This window comes from Danio rerio, chromosome 5 (genome assembly GCF_052040795.2).
Source record: "Danio rerio strain M-AB ecotype USA chromosome 5, GRCz13ab, whole genome shotgun sequence".
In the NCBI taxonomy this organism is placed as follows: Eukaryota; Metazoa; Chordata; class Actinopteri; order Cypriniformes; family Danionidae; genus Danio; species Danio rerio.
Window position 1 is genome coordinate 29,381,177 of NC_141025.1, and position 21,148 is coordinate 29,402,324.

Sequence of the window (21,148 nt, forward strand, 5' to 3'; positions counted from 1 at the left end):
GAGAGATATGTTTGGCTTGACATTTTTATCACAAGGACATCTCTGGGCAATTGGAGTTCACCTTGATTTGTTCCTCCAGATTATTTTCTTTTTGTATTCCCTACAGTAAACTGATACTCAATATATGCCTGCTGATAGTGATTTGCTAATTCTTAGAAGTTCTCATTTATTATTGGATGGATAAACTGTGAGGAGAATAATGACAACTTACTGAGCACTTTAAAAAAACACTACACTGATAGTTTACAGTTTAACAGAAGTTTTTCCCTTATTTCATGTAAGGCATTGTGGGCCACATGAGGTGGATAAAGGTGGATATCCGAGGTACATAATATAAAGCAATTATACCATGAACTTTGATTTGACTTCACAGGTACATCCTGTTTGATGGGGATGTGGATGCTCTTTGGGTGGAGAACATGAATTCAGTTATGGATGATAACAAGCTTCTTACACTGGCTAATGGAGAAAGAATTCGTCTCCAGAGTCACTGTGCTCTGCTCTTTGAGGTAGCATGTCAACCTTTCAATTATTTTGACTAGAAGTCAGCTGTTGTAGGTTTGCAAACATAAGGTCTTGTGTTTTAGGTTGGAGATTTGCAATACGCCTCTCCGGCTACTGTCTCTCGCTGTGGAATGGTGTTTGTGGACCCTAAAAACCTTCGCTATGCTCCCTACTGGGAAAAATGGGTCAACAGCAGAGCCCCCAAAGTAAGACCTTTTCTGTGCTTACCTTAACTGAGACCTAAACATTAACAGCAAATTTATAAAGGCTGATTTTTTGTTTGTTGCATTTTGACAGCCTTGAAAAACAAATAAAAAGGTTCAAATTAATAATATAATATAATATAATATAATATAATATAATATAATATAATATAATATAATATAATATAATATAATATAATATAATATAATATAATATAATATAATATAATATGATATGATGTGATGTGATGTGATGTGATGTGATATGATATAATGTAATGTAATGTAATGTAATGTAATATCATATGATATAATATAATATAATATAATATAATATAATGTAATATGATATAATATGATATAATATAATATAATATAATATAATATAATATAATATAATATAATATAATATAATATAATATAATATAATAATGTAATGTAATTATATAATATAATATAACTTAATATAATGTAATGTAATGTAATGTAATAATATAATATAATATAATATAATATAATATAATATAATATAATATAATATAATATAATATAATATAATATAATAAAATATAATAGCCATTTTTAATTGCGTTTCTTTGTTTTTATTCATCTATTTCTTCTATATGTAATTGTTAGGAGAGAAAGGATTATTGTTCTCTTTAATTATCAAGACAATTTTATCATGATATTCATATTCATATGATATTCATATGTTTGAGTAAACTTAAACATAAACTTAAACGCAAAATATGTGATAAATATGATTGTAAATCAGCTTTGATCAGCTTTATTTTACAAATCATCTTACTATACTTATAATTATTATTATTCATCTTTTTACCTTTATTATGATAGGACAGTAAACTTGGTGATATGTGTCAACACAATAACCACTGCTACATTGGCAGAGTACAAAAAAAATCACAGTATGATATACAAGATTATATTTAATCATGCTTTCATTGTGTTAACAGGAAAAGGCAGATCTGTGTAAACTGTTTGAAAAGTATGTGCCGAGTGCCATTGATATGATAGTGGATGGTGTGGTTGATGGTAAACAGACAGAGAAGCTAAAGACTGTAATCCTGCAGACGGATTTAAACATGGTAGGTGGGTCACCTGAATAACACTACGGTGTACATAATCTCTTTTGCTCATGAAACACAAACATGTTTTTCTCCTGCAGGTGATGCAGTTGACTGTTATGGTGGATTCTTTGCTGGAGAATGAGGATTTTCTTTTTGAGGAGCTGGAGTGTTGTTTCCTAGAGGCTCTCTACTGTTCACTGGGGGCTTCACTCCTCGATAAAGGCAGACAAAAGTTTGATGCTTTTATCAAAAAGCTGTCCTCTCTCAACAGTGTTCATGATGAGAAGGTGCTGGCTGGTCCTGGAGAGATTCCAGGTGAGCAGGGTCAATGGCTTTAATGGTAATCAATGGTACTGAAATGCCTGGCAATAGTAGTGAACTAAGAGAATATAAGTAGTTTTCTTGTGGGTCAAACAATGCGGGTCATTGTTTAACTCTATACAAAGGATCAGCCAGTTTTCATAGTTCCAAAACACAAACAAAAACCGGATCTCGTATGGTTCAAGGTTATAGTGAACTAAAGTCACAAAAACAGGTCATTTTTGTGAAAAAAAACTACATATTTTTAAAATGTGTGTGTATATAACATATTTATTTTATCATTTTTTTTATTGTATTTTATATATACACATTTCTATGCACTTTATTTCTGTTAGTTGCCAATTAATTATTTTTTATTTTCATTATTTTTCATTTTCATTTAATCAAAAATTAAAATGACTAAAAAATAAATAGTCTTATGAATAATAAAAATGACAACAAATATAATTTGAAATTATAAAAAAAAAAAACAATTTATCAATCGTTCATTCATTTTCTTTTCGGCGTAGTCCCTTTATTAATCCAGGGTCGTCACAGCGGAATGAACCGCCAACTTATCCAGCACATTAGTACGCAGCGGATACCCTTCCAGCCCTAACCCATCTCTGGAAAACATCCACACACACTCACTCACACTCATACACTACAGACAATTTAGCCTTCCCAATTCACCTGTACCGCATGGGGGAAACCGGAGCACCTAGAGGAAACCCACGCGAACACAGGGAGAACATGCAAACTCCACACAGAAATGCCAACTGACCCAGCCGAGGCTTGAACGAGCGACCTTTTTGCTGTGAGGCTACAGCACTACCTACTGTGCCACTGCGTCACACACACACTACAGGGGCAGTATGAATCCACCAACCGCTTCTGTTTCTTTTACGCTTACCTCTGTGTGGACTGCTTTAGCAGTTAGCCCAGTGGCTTGGCGCATATGTCAGCGGATTTAGGGCCTACTTACACTATGCTATCCAAACCATGCCCAGGCCCGTTTCCCGGATCGTTTGAGAAGTGTGAGTGCGCTGAATCGGGCTCAGTCGCGGTTCACCTGGGCTTTGGCGCGGTACGCTTGTGTGTGAGTGCAAAATGCACCTAAGCTTGAAATTGAAAGCAAGACGTGACTTTTAAGGGACTGTTTCATATGGATTTATTAGTCATTTTTGCCGTTCAATGAATACAAACTGTCGTAGATTATTAAAGACACAAACCCCTCACTGCACGACAGCTGCGTTTTCACCAAACCTACTAATTCCTGCAGCATGAGGACTTTATGACTGTTTATGACTGTCAAAAGTGGCGAATCTGTTTGGCGAAATATTTAAATGTATGTCACTGCATCCTAAACGACTATAACATTATAACTAGAGAAATCTTCACTGTGCTGAGCAATAGCGCTTCTCTACTGAACAGCGCATCATTGATGATGTAAGCGTGCTCAGGCCCAAATGTAATGTGAGTGCGGGCCGTCGAGGGAGACGGGAGGGGGGACAAGCATGCTTTGGCCCGGTTCAAGGCAACTGTACATAGTGTGAGTACGTCCTTAAGATGCAGAGTGCAGTTGACTGTCAATGGGGTTCGAGTCTGGCGAAGAACAGTTCTAGAAAGCAGATAAAACATAAAGTAAAATAAACAAGTAAATAACAGGTTGAGAATGTGGTAAGATCTGAAAACATGGTAAAAATTTGGTGGCTTTTCTTTATTTGGATTGCTTTTAAAAACACTTTTGACTGGGTTTAGGGAAGGGGGTGGGTGCAGGTATTAGTCCTTCAGGTAGTTGGCCATTCATTCAATTGACAGCAGCCTCTGGTTAATTTACACGAGAAGAACAGGAAAAAAATATACCTCCTGCGACATGTTTTGCATGTCTTTGGACTGTGTGGGAAACCGGAACCCCCTGGAGGAAACCCACTCGAACGGAGGGAGAACATGCAAACTCCACACAGAAATGCCATCTGACCCAGTCGAGGCTCGAACCAGCAAGCTTCTTGCTGTGGGGCGACAGCACTACCTACTGCGCCACTGCGTCGCCCACAATAGTTACTTAAAGACAGTAAAATACTGCTAAATAGCAGACAACAAACTTTAAATAAAAATAATTTAAAAACATTATTATTACTGCATAATAGTTACATATTATCCTTATTTTGTTGTTGTTAACAAAAATTCTTATTTTTAAATTTTTAAATTCTATTTAAAATCTTTTGTTTAATTTTGCAGTTTACTTGCCGACTCTCTATGATTTTCATTTTGATGGAACCCAAAAGAAGTGGGTTCCCTGGAGCTCCATGGTCTCAAAATACATTCACAATCCTGAAATGAAATTCATCGACATCCTTGGTAAAGCAGTCCTCTTTTTGCTTTATTTTCTCTGACCTTTTTTTACCTCCTTTGTACTTGTTTAGTTCTTTATCTTTACTGATGAAAGCTCATTTTAACCATTTGTCTTTCTCAGTCCCGACAGTAGACACGACTCGTGCTAATTGGCTGCTGGAGCAGATGGTGAAAGTAAAAAGGCCAGTGGTTCTGGTTGGAGAGTCCGGCACCTCTAAAACAGCCACCATACAGAATTTCCTGAGTAATCTCAATACAGACACGACTGTACGTCCACTGTTTGCTGTAAAGTCTATTTAAACTTTGCGGGCACCTGTCAGTTTTTTGTAGCTTATTTGTAGTTTATTTGAGCTTTTTTGGGGGCTTTTTTCTTTTATTTTGTCAGTCTAACTTAAAAGGAAATATCTAAAATACACTTTTATGTTCTTTTTTGTATTATGTTCATCTTAGGTCAGACAGAAAATAATAACTCTGTAAATACAATATAAATAATATAGAACATTTTTGTTTAACCATTACAGATGAGTTAAATTCATCAAACAAGAGAGTATTAGAAAAAACATAATTATACACTAAATAAGATATATATAATAATGTATGCATGTGTGTATCTACAGTTGAAGTTAGAGTTATTAGCCCCCCTTTACATTTTTTTTTTCTTTTTTAAATATTCCCAAATTTTGTTTAACAGAGCAAGGAAATGTTCACAGTGTGTCTGATAATATTTTTTTCTTCTGGAAAAAGTCATATTAGTTTTATTTCGACAAGTAAAAAAAAAGTTTTTGATTTTTTAAAATGCCATTTTAAGGTCAAAATTAATGGGCGTGTGGGGGTGTGATAATTCAGGAGGGCTAATAATTTTGACTTTAACTTTATATATAAATTCATTATTACTTTACCTTACTACTGTACTGTTAATTTAATTACATAAATCACGTTAAAATAACTCTATTCATACTTAAAACCCAGTATTTAATTTAAATAAATTAAATTCTAATGGCACTCGGCACAAATGACATTTGATGCATATGTTTTTTTTGCTTGAGGTTGCTTAAAACGTCTTTTTGATGGCAAAACTTTGACATTTTATATTTAAGGGATGGGATATTAGAATACACTTTTACATGTGTTGCTGTTTTTGTTTGTAGATTTTAATTTACAATACATTCTTCTTAAAATGTGCCCTGCACTGAGCCAAAAATCTTCAGCAGCACTTACTATACATAAATCAAACTTCACAGTTTTGTTCATATACTGTATGTATACAGAAGTTTTTTTTTTTTTCCTTTTTTTTTTTACAGAGGGATGTGTTCATGCATAATTTGGCTCATTATATACAACATTTTATTCAACAAAAAGTTATCTTTATTTTTTTCAGGCTTTTCGCTCTATTTTCTGTGTGATAAAAATAAAAAGTGATCAAACAGGTTACGAAAATCCCTTTTGTAAAAGCTTTTCACTCAAATATGTACAAATAATTAAAAAAATCATACCAGAATTATAAATGTTAATGTATCCAATGCTTTGTGCTAGAAGTGTATGCGAATTAGCATTTATTTTACATAATAAAAGATAATCTGCATAATATAACATAATCTGCATAATAAAACATAATCTTGTAATACAAAAATGTCAATCAATTGTGTAATCAATCAACTGGGGAAATTCAGTGAAAACCGATTGTTTTTATTTTAAACATTTTTTTTTTGCCTTAATTAACAGCATCATTATAAGTAAAATATAATAAACTACAATAATGAATATAATATAACAAATTAGTATAATAAGTCTCACCTTTTCCCAGATAATGATGACCATCAATTTCTCATCAAGAACAACCTCTATGGACCTGCAGAGGACTCTGGAGGCAAATGTTGAAAAGAGAACCAAGGACACGTTTGGTCCTCCTATGGGCAAAAGGCTCCTTGTCTTTATGGATGACCTCAACATGCCAAGGGTAACACTGTGTTTATACTGTACATCATCTCTCAAATCAGTTTTACAACACTGCTCATAATGGATTCACATTTGTTTGTTCTCAGGTGGATGAATATGGAACTCAACAACCTATAGCTCTCCTCAAGCTTCTGTTGGACAGGGGTGGCATGTATGACCGAGGAAAAGAACTCAACTATAAACTCATAAAGGACCTGGGCTTCATTGCAGCCATGGGGAAGGCAGGCGGTGGTAGGAATGAAGTGGACCCACGATTCATCTCTCTTTTCAGTGTGTTCAACATCCCCTTCCCTGAGGAGGAATCCCTACATCTCATCTACTCTTCTATTCTAAGAGGACACACCAAGGTGCAAGAGATATTTCAGCTTCTTGATTAAAAAATGATGGGATGTGCTGACATGAAGTCAAATATTAAATATAGGTGTCTATTGTAGGGCTGCACTGATGGAATGAGATATTTCTTCATTGCAATTATTTTCTCATGTTGTGTTTATAATTTAGATTTTCGTATAAATATTTATCTTGATTCTATTTTATGATTTTTAAATCAGAATTATGTCTATTTTATTTTATAGCCCTTTGAGGAGTGCATCCGAAACATCTGTGACAAGCTGACGTTTTGCACTCTGGAGCTGTACAAAACCATAATTAAGGATTTACCGCCAACACCTTCCAAGTTCCACTACATCTTTAACCTGAGAGATCTCTCCAGAGTCTACCATGGCCTGACGCTGACCAACCCTGAGAGGTTTGCAGTTTCATCATTAAGATTTAGAAAGGGCTAATACCCTTATGTTTAATATGATGTGTACAAAGGGGATTCCAATGGGGTTTTCAAAGGCATAGTTGAACCTAAATTTCTGTCAACATTTTTTTAAATCATACAATTCTATATAACATTGACTCTTGTTCACCTTCAGAACATAAATGAAGATAATTGTAATGAAGAGTGACAGATCTGACAGAAGTCTATCTCTCCTTTGACAGTCTGTTCACCTTTGGTTAGACTTATAGATTATTATTATTTTATTTCTTCGGGATGTTTTAAAGGGGACCTATTATTTAAAACTGTGACAAACCCAAACATTTTTTTAACTCTTTGAAACTGACCCCTTAATGTTTTTTTTAATTATGCCATTTTGGTGACTGTCGCTTTAAATTGAAACTATTCAATTCAAAAGATTGTGCTAATGAGTGTGTATGGATGTTTCCTAGTACTGGGTTGCAGCTGGAAGGGCATCCATTATGTAAAACATAAGCTGGATAAGTTGGCGGTTCATTCCACGGTGGCAACCCCTGATTAATAAAGGGATTCAGCAGAAAGAAAATGAATGAATGACTGCTCTTTTCAAAAGAGGGTGGAGCTATAAATGTTTATGTATCAGCATAGTAGCAAATTTAAAACAGGACTCCCTTTGACTTCAAGTGACTCAGAAGAAGGTTTTTTTATGGAGACTACAATGTTTTTTGTGTAGGTTAAAACTCCATATTTAAAATGCCTCTTAGTCACTGACATTATCTTCAGCAGGTACAATGTGAAAACTGGTGGACAGCTGCTTCTCACTCAGCTGTCTATGATAATGAGGGAGAGATCGTCACTAATGGGAGGTGCAATTTCTCTCTGATGACATTTACAAAGGGCTATGTCAAAGTGTGATTACAAATTATATAATTATTTCATTTTTACAATTAGGGGCTGGCTATATTCACACACTGTTTAAAGCCACTAAAAAGGGATTTCTGAATAATAAGTCCTCTTTAAATGCTAAGAGTTTTGGGTTAATAGACTCTCAATAAAGGGGGGACCAAAATCTCAGATTTCCTTAAAAACTATTTTAATTTGTGTTACATTTTGCAATTCAATTTAATACGTTATTATTATAAAGTGATAATTTACCCCAAAATCATCATTTACTCATCCTCTACTTGTTTTAAACCTGTTTGCATTTCTTTCTTCTGTTGAACACAGCCATTCACTTCTGTGGTGGCTGCTTTTTCCCAACATTCTTTAAAATCTTGTTTTGTGTCTGACAGAAGAAATAAATCATAATTGTTTAGAACCACTTGAGTGTGAGTAACGTGAGGAAAGTTTTGTTTTTGGGTGAACTATTTCTTTAAGCATTACAATTTATATATTGAAACAAACTTTAATAATGCAATAGAATCAATAATCTATACCTGAACTGAAATTATTTATTTCTTCCTGAAAAAACAAAACACTGCTCTGTACCACTCTACAGCTGAGAGTCAGGGTGACCACAGAGGTGAGGCTCCAAATGCAGTTTGTTAAATCAAGAGTCAGACAGGCAGTAGTCAAAACAGGAGCAAACTATAGAGTAATTCAAAAGCATTGTCATGGTCACAGGCAAAGAGGTCAATACAGGAGACAAAACAACATAAATGTAGAACAAAACCAGGGTCAGAAAATACCGCTAGCCAATAGAACACTTGACTGTGAAGTCATTCATTCATTTTCTTTTTGGCTTAGTCTCTTTATTAATCTGGGGTCGCCACAGCGGAATGAACCGCCAACTTTTCCAGCATATGTTTTACACAGCGGATGCCTTTTCAGCTGCAACGCATCAATGGGAAACATCCACGCACACTCATTCACACACATACACTACAGACAATTTAGCTTAGCCAATTCACCTGTACCACATGTTTTTGGACTTGTGGGGGAAACCGAAGCACCCGTAGGAAACCCACGCGAACACGGGAAGAACATGCAAACTCCACACAGAAACACCAACTGACCCAGCAACCTTCTTGCTGTGAGGCGATTGTGCTACCCACAAAAACAAGACTCAGCTAAGTGTATGTGACTGTTAGGTATATAAATAGTTCTGGTCATTAGTCCTTACGAGCTTCAGCTGTGTGTGCAATCATTGGTAACCCAGAACTGCTGTGTGTGAGGTGCGAGTTGAAAGCTGTAATTCATTTCACTGGCAGATGTGTAGTTCAGGTGACTGTGAATGTTGTCCGATCCCTAAGGGCTAGATCGCTGGCAATCATGACAATAGCATATGCAATACTCTACACCTGTTTTTTCTATATTGTATCTATCATGTAGTGTATCTATCTCTTATTTTGTTCCCAGGTTCTGCACAGTCACCCAGTTTGTTCGTGTTTGGAGGAATGAATGTTTAAGGGTCTTTCATGACAGACTTATCAATGAAACTGACAAAATCATGGTATGCTTGCTTCCTGTAAACCTAGGGCTCTTAATAATGTTACTATGGACTAGGTATTGTCTTCTCGATTAACACTCAGGTCCAAGGACATGTAAAGAATCTGGTTGAAGAACACTTCAAATCAGACCTGGATTCAGCCATGAGAGATCCAATTCTGTTTGGCGATTATAGAACAGCTCTTAAATCTGAGCCAAGGGTTTATGAGGATATACTGGACTATGATGCATCCAAAGCTCTGTTTCAGGTGCATGGGGGTCTTATTTGCTCCACTTACTGTATATTTACATTATGGCACATTAATGCCATCTGTTCTTCCTCTGACTCATGTAGGAAATCCTGGAGGAGTATAATGAAAATAAGACAAAAATGAACTTAGTGCTGTTCGATGATGCACTTGAACACCTGACTGTCATTCATCGCATTATTAGAATGGATCGAGGTCATGCATTGCTGGTTGGTGTAGGTGGTTCAGGGAAACAGTCTCTTACAAAGCTGGCTGCCTTCACTGCAGGTTATGAGGTATGAAGGTTATGTTTCTCAATGCATATTTTGCATGTATGTCATAATTCATCTTACATTTGATATATTTTATCTGACCTGGTTTGATGTTAATCTTTAGCTCTTTGTCTAAAGGTGTTTGAAATTGTGCTTAGTAGAGGATACTCAGAGACTAACTTTCGGGATGATCTGAAAACTCTGTACCTCAAACTGGGTATAGAGAATAAGAAAATGGTTTTCCTGTTCACTGATGCTCATGTGGCCGAGGAAGGTTTTCTGGAGCTCATCAACAACATGCTTACATCAGGTATTTGAAATGACTGTTCATGAAAATAACACATGTGTAAATCAATTGGTTTAATTTAAATTAGGTCTGCTTCTTTGGACTGGACTGTATCTAAAGGTGCCATAGAATGAAAATCTGGAAATACACTCACCGGCCACTTTATTAGGTCCAACTGCTTGTTAACGCAAATTTCTAATTAGCCAATCACATGGCAGCAACTCAATGCATTTAGGCATCTATACATGGTCAAAATGATCTGCTGCAGTTCAAAAACATTCAAAAACGTCGCCTGTTCTAATGGGTCTCGATTTCTGCTGCAGCATTCACATGGAAGGGTTGAAAATTGGCATCAACAACATGAAAGCATGGATCCATCCTGCCTTTTATCAACGATTCAGGCTGCTGGTGGTGATGTTATGGTGAAAGGGATATTTTCTTGGCACACTTTGGGGCCATTAGTACTTATTGAGCATCTTGTCAATGCCAAAGCCTACCTGAGTATTGTTCCTGACCATGTCCATCCCTTAATGACCACAGTGTACCCATCTTCTGATGGCTGCTTCCAGCAGATAACGCTCCATGTTATAAAGCATGAATCATCTCAGACTGGTTTCCTGAACATGACAGTGGGTTCACTGTACTCAAATGACCTCCACAGTCACCAGATCTCAAACCAATAGTGCACCTTTGGGGTGTGGTGGAACGGGAGATTCGCATCATGGATGTGCAGTGGACAAATCTGCAGTAACTGCGTGATGCCATCATGTCAATATGGACCAAAATCTCTGAGGAATATTTCCAGTACCTTGTTGAATCTATGCCACGAAGGATTAAGGCAGTTCTGAAGGCAAAAGGGGGTTTAACCTGGTACTAGTAAGATGTACCTAATAAAGTGGCCAGTGAGTGTACATAGGCACAGCTGAATAATAAGAGTTTAGTACATGGCAATGGCATACCATGAGCCTCAAACACCATTTATTGACCCCAATGTTTCCTAGTGAGATAACAACATTGATCATTTTTCTTAGTTTATCTAGTTTATCTGTTGTTGTATTAAACATACTACAGGATGTATGTGATCCTAAAAAAATAGTAGTTTTGTAAAGCAGGCAGCCATGCATGATCACAGAGTATTCACAGATTGTCAGTACCCAAAATGCAGGTTATATGAATTGTAAATATTTGAAGAGAAATAAGGTCTGTTGAAATTTACCTGTCGTTATTTTAATGCATGGACGGGCAAACTTTGTCCTGGAGGGCCGGTGTCCCTGCAGAATTTTGCTCCAACACTAATCAAACACACCTGAACATGGTTATCAGTGTCTTCAAGATCATTAGAAACCTATAGACTATTGTAATTGTATTGTATTGTATAGGCAATTTAATCATAACTCAATGGTAAAACAGCTCTCATGACATTATTTATCAATATTTGGCTCTTTTTAGATTCTCGGAAGCTATAGAAATTAAATATGTAAAACAGGAACTATGTTTGGACCATTGTTTTTGTTTATATCCCAATGGGACAATTTTGCCCATCCCTTGTTTAATGTGTACATTGTTTCTAAGTAGAAATGTTTAATGTACAGTACGTTTATGCATATATCACTCAGCTTTTTATTGTGATTTTTCTTGAGTAAAATGCCATTAAATTCATGAAACACATTTGTTTATGCAGAGGTTGACATTTCCCACCTGTGTTTTTATATATGTTAAAGTTTCAAAATAAAATCTTGATCGTTCCAAATCTGCTTACCACCAAGCTTTTCATTCTAGGTTAATTCCTGATTATAAATGAGCAATAAACTATTTCTGTAGAATGTTTGAACTTTTAAACAAATCAAACATGATAAAACTACGTAGATATCAGAGAACAGTTTAACAAATTGAATCAATGCATTCTATAGCACTCTTAAATGATATGCTAACATCAGTTTTTGTCATCAGGGATGGTTCCAGCACTGTTTGCTGATGATGAGAAGGAATCAGTCCTAAACCAGCTGCGAGATGAAGCTATGAAATCAGGCTGTGGTCCTTCGAAAGAGAGTATATGGCAATATTTTGTCAACAAAAGTGCCAACAACTTGCATATAGTGCTGGCCATGTCACCTGTAGGAGACACTCTCAGAACACGCTGCAGGAATTTCCCAGGTTATTGAGCAATGCATAATAAAAACATTCAGTCTTACTCTAACTTCTTTGATTTCACAGATTCATAAGTTCTCTATATGTACTTTTCTGCATCAGGGTTGGTTAATAACACAAGCATTGACTGGTTCTCTCCATGGCCTCTTCAGGCTCTATATGCAGTGGCCAAGTCATTCTTAGGTGAGTTTTAATGCGCTTTTTAGATATGATTATTATTGATCACTAATCCTGTGCATTGTGCAAGCTCATTAATGAAATGTTGTGTCATGTCAAATTTCAGGTGAGAGTCCGATGATCCCAAAGAGCCATTCTGAGGCAGTGATTGATCACGTGTGCATGGTACACAGCTCGGTAGGCGACTATAGTAAACTGTTCCTGCAAACTCTACGTCGTAGCAACTACGTCACCCCTAAAAACTACCTGGACTTCATTAACACCTACTCCAACCTACTGGAGGACAAAGATAAATACATACTGGGTAAGAGCACATTTACAGTATCTTGAGCTGTTTAGGAAATGTTTGTCTATGATTTTGCAATAATCATAGCAAGCAATATCCCAGCAAACAATTTTGTGTTTAATAGACGTCTAAGACAGCTTGGCTAAAACAAGGATAAACTTGGGCTATCAGTAAAAATTTAATAGACATCTAAGAATTGCTCAAAACTAGATTAGCCGTCAAATAGACTTTATATGTGTAGTCATTCATTTCTGTTTATCTGATGACTAGTCTAGTTTTGACCTGTTCTTAGACATCTATTAGATTTTCACTGACAGACCAAATTTAGCTTCGTTTTAGCCAAGACGTCTATGTTTAGACATCTATTAGACGTCTTTTATAAAAACAAAAAATGCTTGTTGGGATGCCAGTGTTATCATTAAGAAAAACTAAAATAAGATATATTAGATAAAAAACTTAAAAAGATAGTCCACCCCAAAAATAAAAATGTACTCGCTTCCAAAACTGTTTGAGTTTCTCTCTTAATATTTTGAAGAATGTTTAAAAGGGAGTAAAAACTTCTACAAATCATATAAGTGGCTATTGGTTTTAAAAATGGCTTTAAAATTCAATCTAATTCAAAAATATTCATAAAACTATAGTATGAAATGAATACTAAAACACCGCTGACCTGTTTGTACTTTCCAGCACAATATAAACGCCTCGAAGGGGGTTTGGATAAGCTGAAGGAGGCGAGTGGGCAGCTAGCAGAGCTCAACGTCAAGCTTGACGAGCAGAAAGTTGTGCTGGCAGAGAAGACTTCAGCCTGTGAGATCCTTCTAGAAGAGATCTGCGCTAACACCGCTGTCGGTTAGTAGAACTTCATCCATTCATTTTCTTTTCGGCTTAGTCCCTTTATTAATCTGGGGTCGCCACAGCAGAATGAACCGCCAACTTATCCAGCATATGTTTTACGCAGCGGATGCCTTTCCAGCTGCAACCCATTACCAGGGCCAGACAGAATCTCCGGACGTTTTTTGCTATTTCTGCGGAGAATTTTGGTAAAAATCTGCGGATTTCTGCGGAATTATTTTGGGAGTATCCAGCGGAGTATCATAACTAAACCCTTAATATATTAAATAAAAAGTAATAAATTACTGAATAAAAACTGAATAAATTCAGATTTACACATTTACTCAAGTATAAAAACAGAATTAATAATGGGCTAAAAATCTGCAGAAATCTGCGTAATTCTGCGGAAAATCTGCGGAAATTCTGCAGAATTCTGCACGCGCAGATTCCGTGTGGGCCTACCCATTACCAAGAAAACATTAATACATACTCATTCACACACACTACGGACAATTTAGCTTACAGGGAGAACATGCAAACTCCATACAGAAATGCCAACTAACCTAGCCGGGGCTGGAACCAGCGACCTTCTTGCTGTGAGGCGGTTATGCTACCCACTGCCCCACCGTGCTGCAATTAGTAGAACTCCACATACAAAAGCATCAAGAAACCTGTTATTCATATCAGGATTTTATTCAGGTCACTGATATTTCACTGATATTTGGGTAAGTGGGAAGATAATGGATGTTACATGGAAAGCAACAAAAATTCTGTTAAACAACAAACTGAAAACAACAGATGGTAAATGATGTCTCTTTCAGCGGAAGAGAAGAAAACCCTGGCGGAGGAGAAGGCTAAAGAAATAGAGGAGCAGAATAAGGTGATAGTGGTGGAGAAGAAGGATGCTGAGAGCTCTTTAGCTGAAGCTCTTCCTGCTTTAGAGGCCGCTCGCATCGCCCTGCAAGACCTAGACAAAAGTGATGTCACAGAAATCAGGTGACTGCTCAAATTCTAAATTTAAAGTTCTGTAAATAATATGCAGGACTCAACTAATATTTTGCAAAATTGTTCAACATATTATATTGTTTTCATTATCATAGGATATTCACCCTAAAACAAAATATATTTTGATTTAGTTTTCTGTTAAAATTGGTTCAAATGCACACTTAATTTTGGGGAACAAACTGCCGCTTTACTTGAGAAAAGAAATAAAATGTCTTTAAATGAAAGAAAATCACCCTTCTGGTCTATTTGCTTCCACATTCTTATTCATTTCAGGGTAAATGCCCTGTATGTACAGTTAAAGTCAGAATTATTAGCCCTCCTGAATTTTTAACCTGAATTATATGAAATACTGTGAAAAAAAATCCTTGCTCTGTGAAATATCTTTTGGGAAATGTTTGAAAAAGGACAAATTTACAGAAGGGCTTCTAATTTTGACTTCAACTGTATCTCTTTTCTCTTTCTCATTTGTGGTGCTGTAGATCCTTCACCAAACCACCTAAACAGGTGCAGACTGTGTGCGAGTGCATCCTTGTCATTCGGGGCTATAAAGAGATCAACTGGAAGACAGCCAAGGGCATGATGTCAGAGGGCAACTTCCTGCGCTCGCTTATGGAAATGGACTGTGACTCTATCAACGCCAATCAAGTAAAACATGTCAAAGGTAAACCACTATCTTTATACTTGTCTTCTTGATGCTACTCAATGCATTGAAATAATTTAAGATGTATTTATTTGTAAATTTGCTGACAAAAATATGGTTGTCATTTGCCTAGCCTATCTAAGAAACCTCAACACCAGTTTGGAGGAGATGCAAGGCATCAGTAAAGCTGGGTCTGGGATGCTAAGGTTCGTGGAGGCAGTCATGGGCTACTGTGAAGTGGCCAGAGACATCAAACCTAAAAGAGAAAAGGTCTGATATCCTATAATTGGTTCATTTCTACATCACTGATCAAAATGTTGGAATTTTTTAAAATTGTTTTCAAAAGAATCAAGTTGTCTGCATGTTTGCATTAATGACCAGATATAGTAAATATAGTAAAATCATAGAAATATGAAGTATTATGAAATATTATTAGAACTGCATGGTATTTTAATATATTTTAACATTTAATTTATTCTTTTGATGGCAAAGCTTCTGTCTTAGATCCTTCAGAAGTCTTTTTAATGCAGATCTAGTCCACAAACAGTTTGTTTCTGGTTGAATAAAGAAAGAAAGAAAATAATACTTTTTTGTTCAGCAAAGATGCATTATTGATAATGTTAGATATGCATTGATAATGTTAATTCTGTTTTTAATAAATGTTATTTTTTTTACTTTCTATTAATCAAAGAATTGTGAAAAACATCAGTTTTTGAGAAGTTAAACATTAACAATAGGGAATAACTATTATTAATAATTGAGCACCAATTATAAAAGATAATAATCCCCAAATCAACATTCAAAACCTTTATCTGAAGGATCTCGCCACACTGATAACTGAAGCAATGGCTTCTATAAATTCATGGCATATTAACTATAAATTCTGTTTTAAAATAAATAAAAACAAAATTAACCAAACCAGTGACCTTCTTGTTGTAAGATGACAGTGCTGCTAACCACTGAGCCACCGTGCCGCCTTGATTTTGTTTATAAAATATTTTGATATCAAATATACTGTATCACACACTAAAAACGAATTTCTTCTTATTTACTTTGTTTATTGTAAACACTTAATTAAGTTCAATCATTGTCAGGTTTACTAACTATACATAGTTCTCAAATTTTGTTAAATTATAAAAAGAAAAATAGCATAAAAAAGAAAAGAATAAAAATTAAAAAGGTATCCTGGGTAAGAATGCATGTCATAAAATAATTCCTTCCAGAATAATCTCAAATGACCATCTTCATTGTACACATGGGGATAACACACAATACAATATGAATATATGTATAACCATATACAAATACACACATCAACATATTTTTATCTCTCAGTCAAGCATCTTCTATTTGTTTATAGCAACAAAATCTGGTGTTCTGAATGAAATATATTCAACCCATTTTCTCCATTTTCCCAGGAATATATCCGTCTTTAAATTAACGACAGAAGTTAAACACTAATTTCATTGATTTTACTGAACCTTTAAATGATATTATAAATGCATGAATTCAGTTTTCCCATTTCACAAGTTGAACCGAAATTAAGTAACAAAATGACATTTAAAGGTGGCACGTCTGGAGAGGAATTTCCACCAGAGCAAACGTGAGCTTGAACGAATCCAAAATGAGCTTGGCGCCATCCAGAAAGAACTCAGAGCTCTTGGAGACAAATATGAGGGAGCCATGACAGAGAAACAACTCCTGCAGGAGGAGGCCGAGGTCATGGAGAGAAGACTCGTTGCTGCAGACAAACTCATCTCAGGCCTGGCATCAGAGAACAAGCGGTCAGCTTCCTCTCATCATTGAACTGTTTTCTCAAAGCTAAATGACATAATTTTTTTTACCATACTATGTACAATTTTTAAATATAGGAATAAATAGTGAGTATAAGGGGTAAGCAAATTAATCTTGTGTTTTCTTTAGACGTAAGATTATTTTGCTTACCCCATTGGCAGATTATTTTGCTTGTTTTAAGAAAAAAATTCACTTAATATTGGCATAGTATTTCTCAAAACAAGAGAATATGTTTTGCATGTCTAGAAAATTATTCTTGATTTAGAAATTTTTAGATATTTGGACTACAAACAAAACAAACAAATCTAAGTAAGAAAAGCATTTTTTGCAGTGTGATTGTTAAACATGTGTACAGTATGTTCATGAAATCCAATCATTCGTTAATACGGTGACACTCTTTTATAATTAGCTTAATCCCTTACTTAATCAAAAGTGTGACACTAAACCACAAAACTAGTCTTATGCTAAACAGGTATGTTTCTGGTAATAGCAAAAAAAATGTAAGCCTGTATGGCACAGGTGTCAAACTCCATTTCTGGTGGGCCGCAGCTCTGCACAGTTTAGTTCCAACCCTAATTAAACACACATGATCAAATTAATTGCTTTAGGCTTCTCAGTAAACATTTTAGTGTTTAATAGATGTCTAATAAACGTAAACATACAGTAGACAGCTTAAAACAAGGCTAAACTTAACTAATAGACATCTAAGAATAGCCCAAAACTAGACTAGTCATCCAATATGTGTAGTCATTCATTTTTGTTTATCTGTTTATACTTGACTAGTTTTGGCCTATTCTGGCGAAGTTTAGACTTTTCCTCCAGGAATTGAGTTTGACACCCTTATGGGTTAAAAATATACATTTTTCCTTTATGCTGAAAATCATAAGAATAATGTAAACATCATGATCTATTAATATATATATTTTAAATTGTCCTCTGTAAATAATTTAAAAAAATCATTAGTAATATCCATTAAAAAATACAATTTGTTCAACTTTAAAGGTGAATTTCTTAATGTTAACATTTTTTGAATCTTCAGATTCCAGTGTTTCAACTACTTGTATCTCATGCAAACCTTGTTCTATCCTAACAAACCATATCCTAATGGAAAACGTATTTATTCCATTTCAAATGATGTGTACTTCTCAATTTTAAAACATCTAAGTTATGGTGGCAATCTTTCTGTAAATCTGAAATACTTTTTTTTCTATTATCAGAATTGCTATAAAACTAATAGGATCAGAAACCTTCACCAGCATTCAAACACTCTACGAGCAATGCACTGTGAAAAAAATTCAGAACAGTCCATCTCCGTCTGGCAAAAGATCATAAAATGATCGATAGTTTGCTTATGTTTTTCTTGTATGTTATTCTTTTGCATATTTGCTTATTTTATCATTTTTATTGTGTCAGAACTTGCTGAAGTGCTCTGTGAGTCCACAGAAAATTTCCCCTTAAGGGACGATAAAGTATACAAACAAACAAACAAACAAACATAAACTTATGACTGTCATCAGGATTACAAATGCAAAAAATAAATAAGAAATAGGCCATACCTATGATAATAAATATTTAATAATAGTTTTTAGCCAGTTACAAAATGCCATGCTATTTTTTTTTAATGGCTTCAGTGTACGGCAGTAATCTATCACTGTTAGGTAATTTTGACAGATCAGCTTCTCTTATTTTGTTCAGTTGTTCTGCAGGTGTACATTTCCTCCACACTCACTCATTTTTAATCACTTTTTGTCTGACTAACATTTGAAACAAATCAAACATCTTTACTAACAATTTCACAAAATTTGGTTCTACACTGTGTTTCTGTCAATATGTAGCTGGATAAAGGACCTGGAGGAGCTGAAGCAGCGGCGAGTGCGTCTTCTGGGAGACTGTCTAATCTGCGCTGCCTTCCTCAGCTATGAAGGAGCCTTCAGCTGGGACTTCCGTAACGAAATGGTGTATAAGGTATGGCAGGCAGACGTCCTGGAAAGAGGCATTCCTCTGAGCCAGCCTTTCCGAATAGAAAACCTGCTCACTGATGAGGTGGAGATCAGCAGGTGAGACATCAACCCATCTGTGGAACATTTAATGTTACTGTATATAACTGCATTTACGGAGGAACAAAAATTCTCGTAGATGGGGATCTGAAGGTCTCCCTCCAGATGAGCTCTCAGTGCAGAACGGCATCCTGACTACCAGATCTAGCCGCTTCCCCTTGTGCATTGACCCCCAGCAGCAAGCGCTTAACTGGGTCAAAAAAAAGGAGGAGAAGAACAATCTGAAGGTTTAACCTTGTTCCATTTCATCAGTCCGCCAACATTATCCACTCCAGAGTGTTGTAATCAGTCTTGCTCATCTGTAATCGGTTTTGCAGATCTCATCATTCAATGATCCAGACTTCTTGAAGGGGTTGGAGTTGGCTATTAAGTATGGATTCCCCTTCCTCTTCCAAGATGTGGATGAATATATCGATCCCGTAATTGACAACGTTCTTGAGAAGAATATAAAAGGGGCAGAGGGGCGCCAGGTTGTCGTACTTGGTGATAAGGAAGTTGACTACGATCCCAACTTCAAACTTTACCTCAATACCAAACTTGCAAACCCAAAGTTCTTACCTGCAGTATTTGGGAAGGCTATGGTTATCAATTACACCGGTGAGAGCAAACACTATGCAGTATACACCAGTTGATGCTTATTAACAGCAAGTATTGATGTAAGAACTGTACAACAATCGGAATTTATCACACTAAATTTAAAAACTGTTATTTGTTTTTAAATAACACACTTCGATTTTTTTCTGACTTTAGTGTTAATATGCATTTAATTTGGGATTTTACAGATTTTTTTGTTTAATTTTTTTGTTTTTAGTTACCCTGAAGGGATTGGAAGATCAGCTGCTGAGTGTTATTGTAGGATTTGAGCGAAAGGAGCTGGAGGAGCAAAGAGAAAGGCTTATTCTAGAGACTAGTGAGAACAAACGCTTGCTGAAAGATCTGGAGGACTCACTGCTGAGAGAGCTGGCCACCTCTACTGGAAACATGCTGGATAATGTTGAGCTCATACAGACTCTGGATGAAACCAAGTCCAAAGCCAACGAGGTCAGTGTTTTTTTTGTTTTGTTTTTTATTTTGAATGAAATTTGCTTTGCTCTGTTGGTTGTGTTTGTTTGATCAAAGTATGGAAGAATTCACATTTACATTTATTTAAATATTTTTACATATAATTTAATGTTTGAAACTTTTTTTATTAAGATTTTTTTGTGAACAATTGTTTTTATTATTTTAATTTTTTGCTTAATATAGAGAGCTTACAGCATATGGCCAATTTTTTTATTAATATTTATGTAATTATTTTCTGAATTTTTAAAAAGTTCAGAAGAACACCTCTGTTATTTTTATTGCAAGTACAATTTTCACTGTCACTTTTGATTAATGTGATGCTTTCTAGCTTGTGAAAAATATTAACCTTCAGTCACACTTTTTTAGCATAGACCTGAAAATGTTCAAATTAAATTATAAATCTTGAATGTTCTGAATTACAGTTTGGATTTTAAGAAGCTTTATAACTTTTATTATGAAACAAAGCCTCATCTTTGAACTTTAGTTGATTTTATGATACATTTAAAGAATAAATAGATAAATAAATAAACAAGTTCAGATACAAAAACCTCTAAATGTCGAAAAAAATTTCCTAAAATGAGCATTTTTCTCAGCAGTAAGATTACTGAAATTACTGAGCCTACACACACACACACAGTTGTAGAAAAATGCAAATTTTACAAGAAAATATCAAATGGCATTTTTAGGTTTTGCAACTAAACTCTTCAAATGTCAATTTTAGAATTTTTATACAATAATATGTATATGTATATATATATATATATATA

The 21,148-nt window shown here is 35.2% G+C and overlaps 1 protein-coding gene across 1 annotated transcript in view; it reads left to right on the plus strand.

The window, feature by feature from the left end:
* dnah10 (dynein axonemal heavy chain 10) overlaps positions 1-21,148 on the plus strand; it is a 70,923-nt gene that overhangs the window by 34,139 nt on the left and 15,636 nt on the right. Inside the window, exons 40-64 of the mRNA XM_087253532.1 lie at positions 374-509; positions 588-710; positions 1,682-1,813; positions 1,894-2,110; positions 4,337-4,456; positions 4,572-4,717; positions 6,255-6,407; positions 6,493-6,753; positions 6,982-7,154; positions 9,507-9,600; positions 9,680-9,844; positions 9,931-10,119; positions 10,234-10,405; positions 12,332-12,535; positions 12,632-12,712; positions 12,813-13,010; positions 13,680-13,841; positions 14,645-14,819; positions 15,308-15,489; positions 15,602-15,738; positions 17,035-17,252; positions 19,098-19,319; positions 19,399-19,546; positions 19,637-19,916; positions 20,131-20,360. Of these exons, the coding sequence (XP_087109658.1) occupies positions 374-509; positions 588-710; positions 1,682-1,813; positions 1,894-2,110; positions 4,337-4,456; positions 4,572-4,717; positions 6,255-6,407; positions 6,493-6,753; positions 6,982-7,154; positions 9,507-9,600; positions 9,680-9,844; positions 9,931-10,119; positions 10,234-10,405; positions 12,332-12,535; positions 12,632-12,712; positions 12,813-13,010; positions 13,680-13,841; positions 14,645-14,819; positions 15,308-15,489; positions 15,602-15,738; positions 17,035-17,252; positions 19,098-19,319; positions 19,399-19,546; positions 19,637-19,916; positions 20,131-20,360 (4,318 nt within the window). The remainder of the gene's footprint in view (positions 1-373; positions 510-587; positions 711-1,681; positions 1,814-1,893; positions 2,111-4,336; positions 4,457-4,571; positions 4,718-6,254; positions 6,408-6,492; positions 6,754-6,981; positions 7,155-9,506; positions 9,601-9,679; positions 9,845-9,930; positions 10,120-10,233; positions 10,406-12,331; positions 12,536-12,631; positions 12,713-12,812; positions 13,011-13,679; positions 13,842-14,644; positions 14,820-15,307; positions 15,490-15,601; positions 15,739-17,034; positions 17,253-19,097; positions 19,320-19,398; positions 19,547-19,636; positions 19,917-20,130; positions 20,361-21,148) is intronic.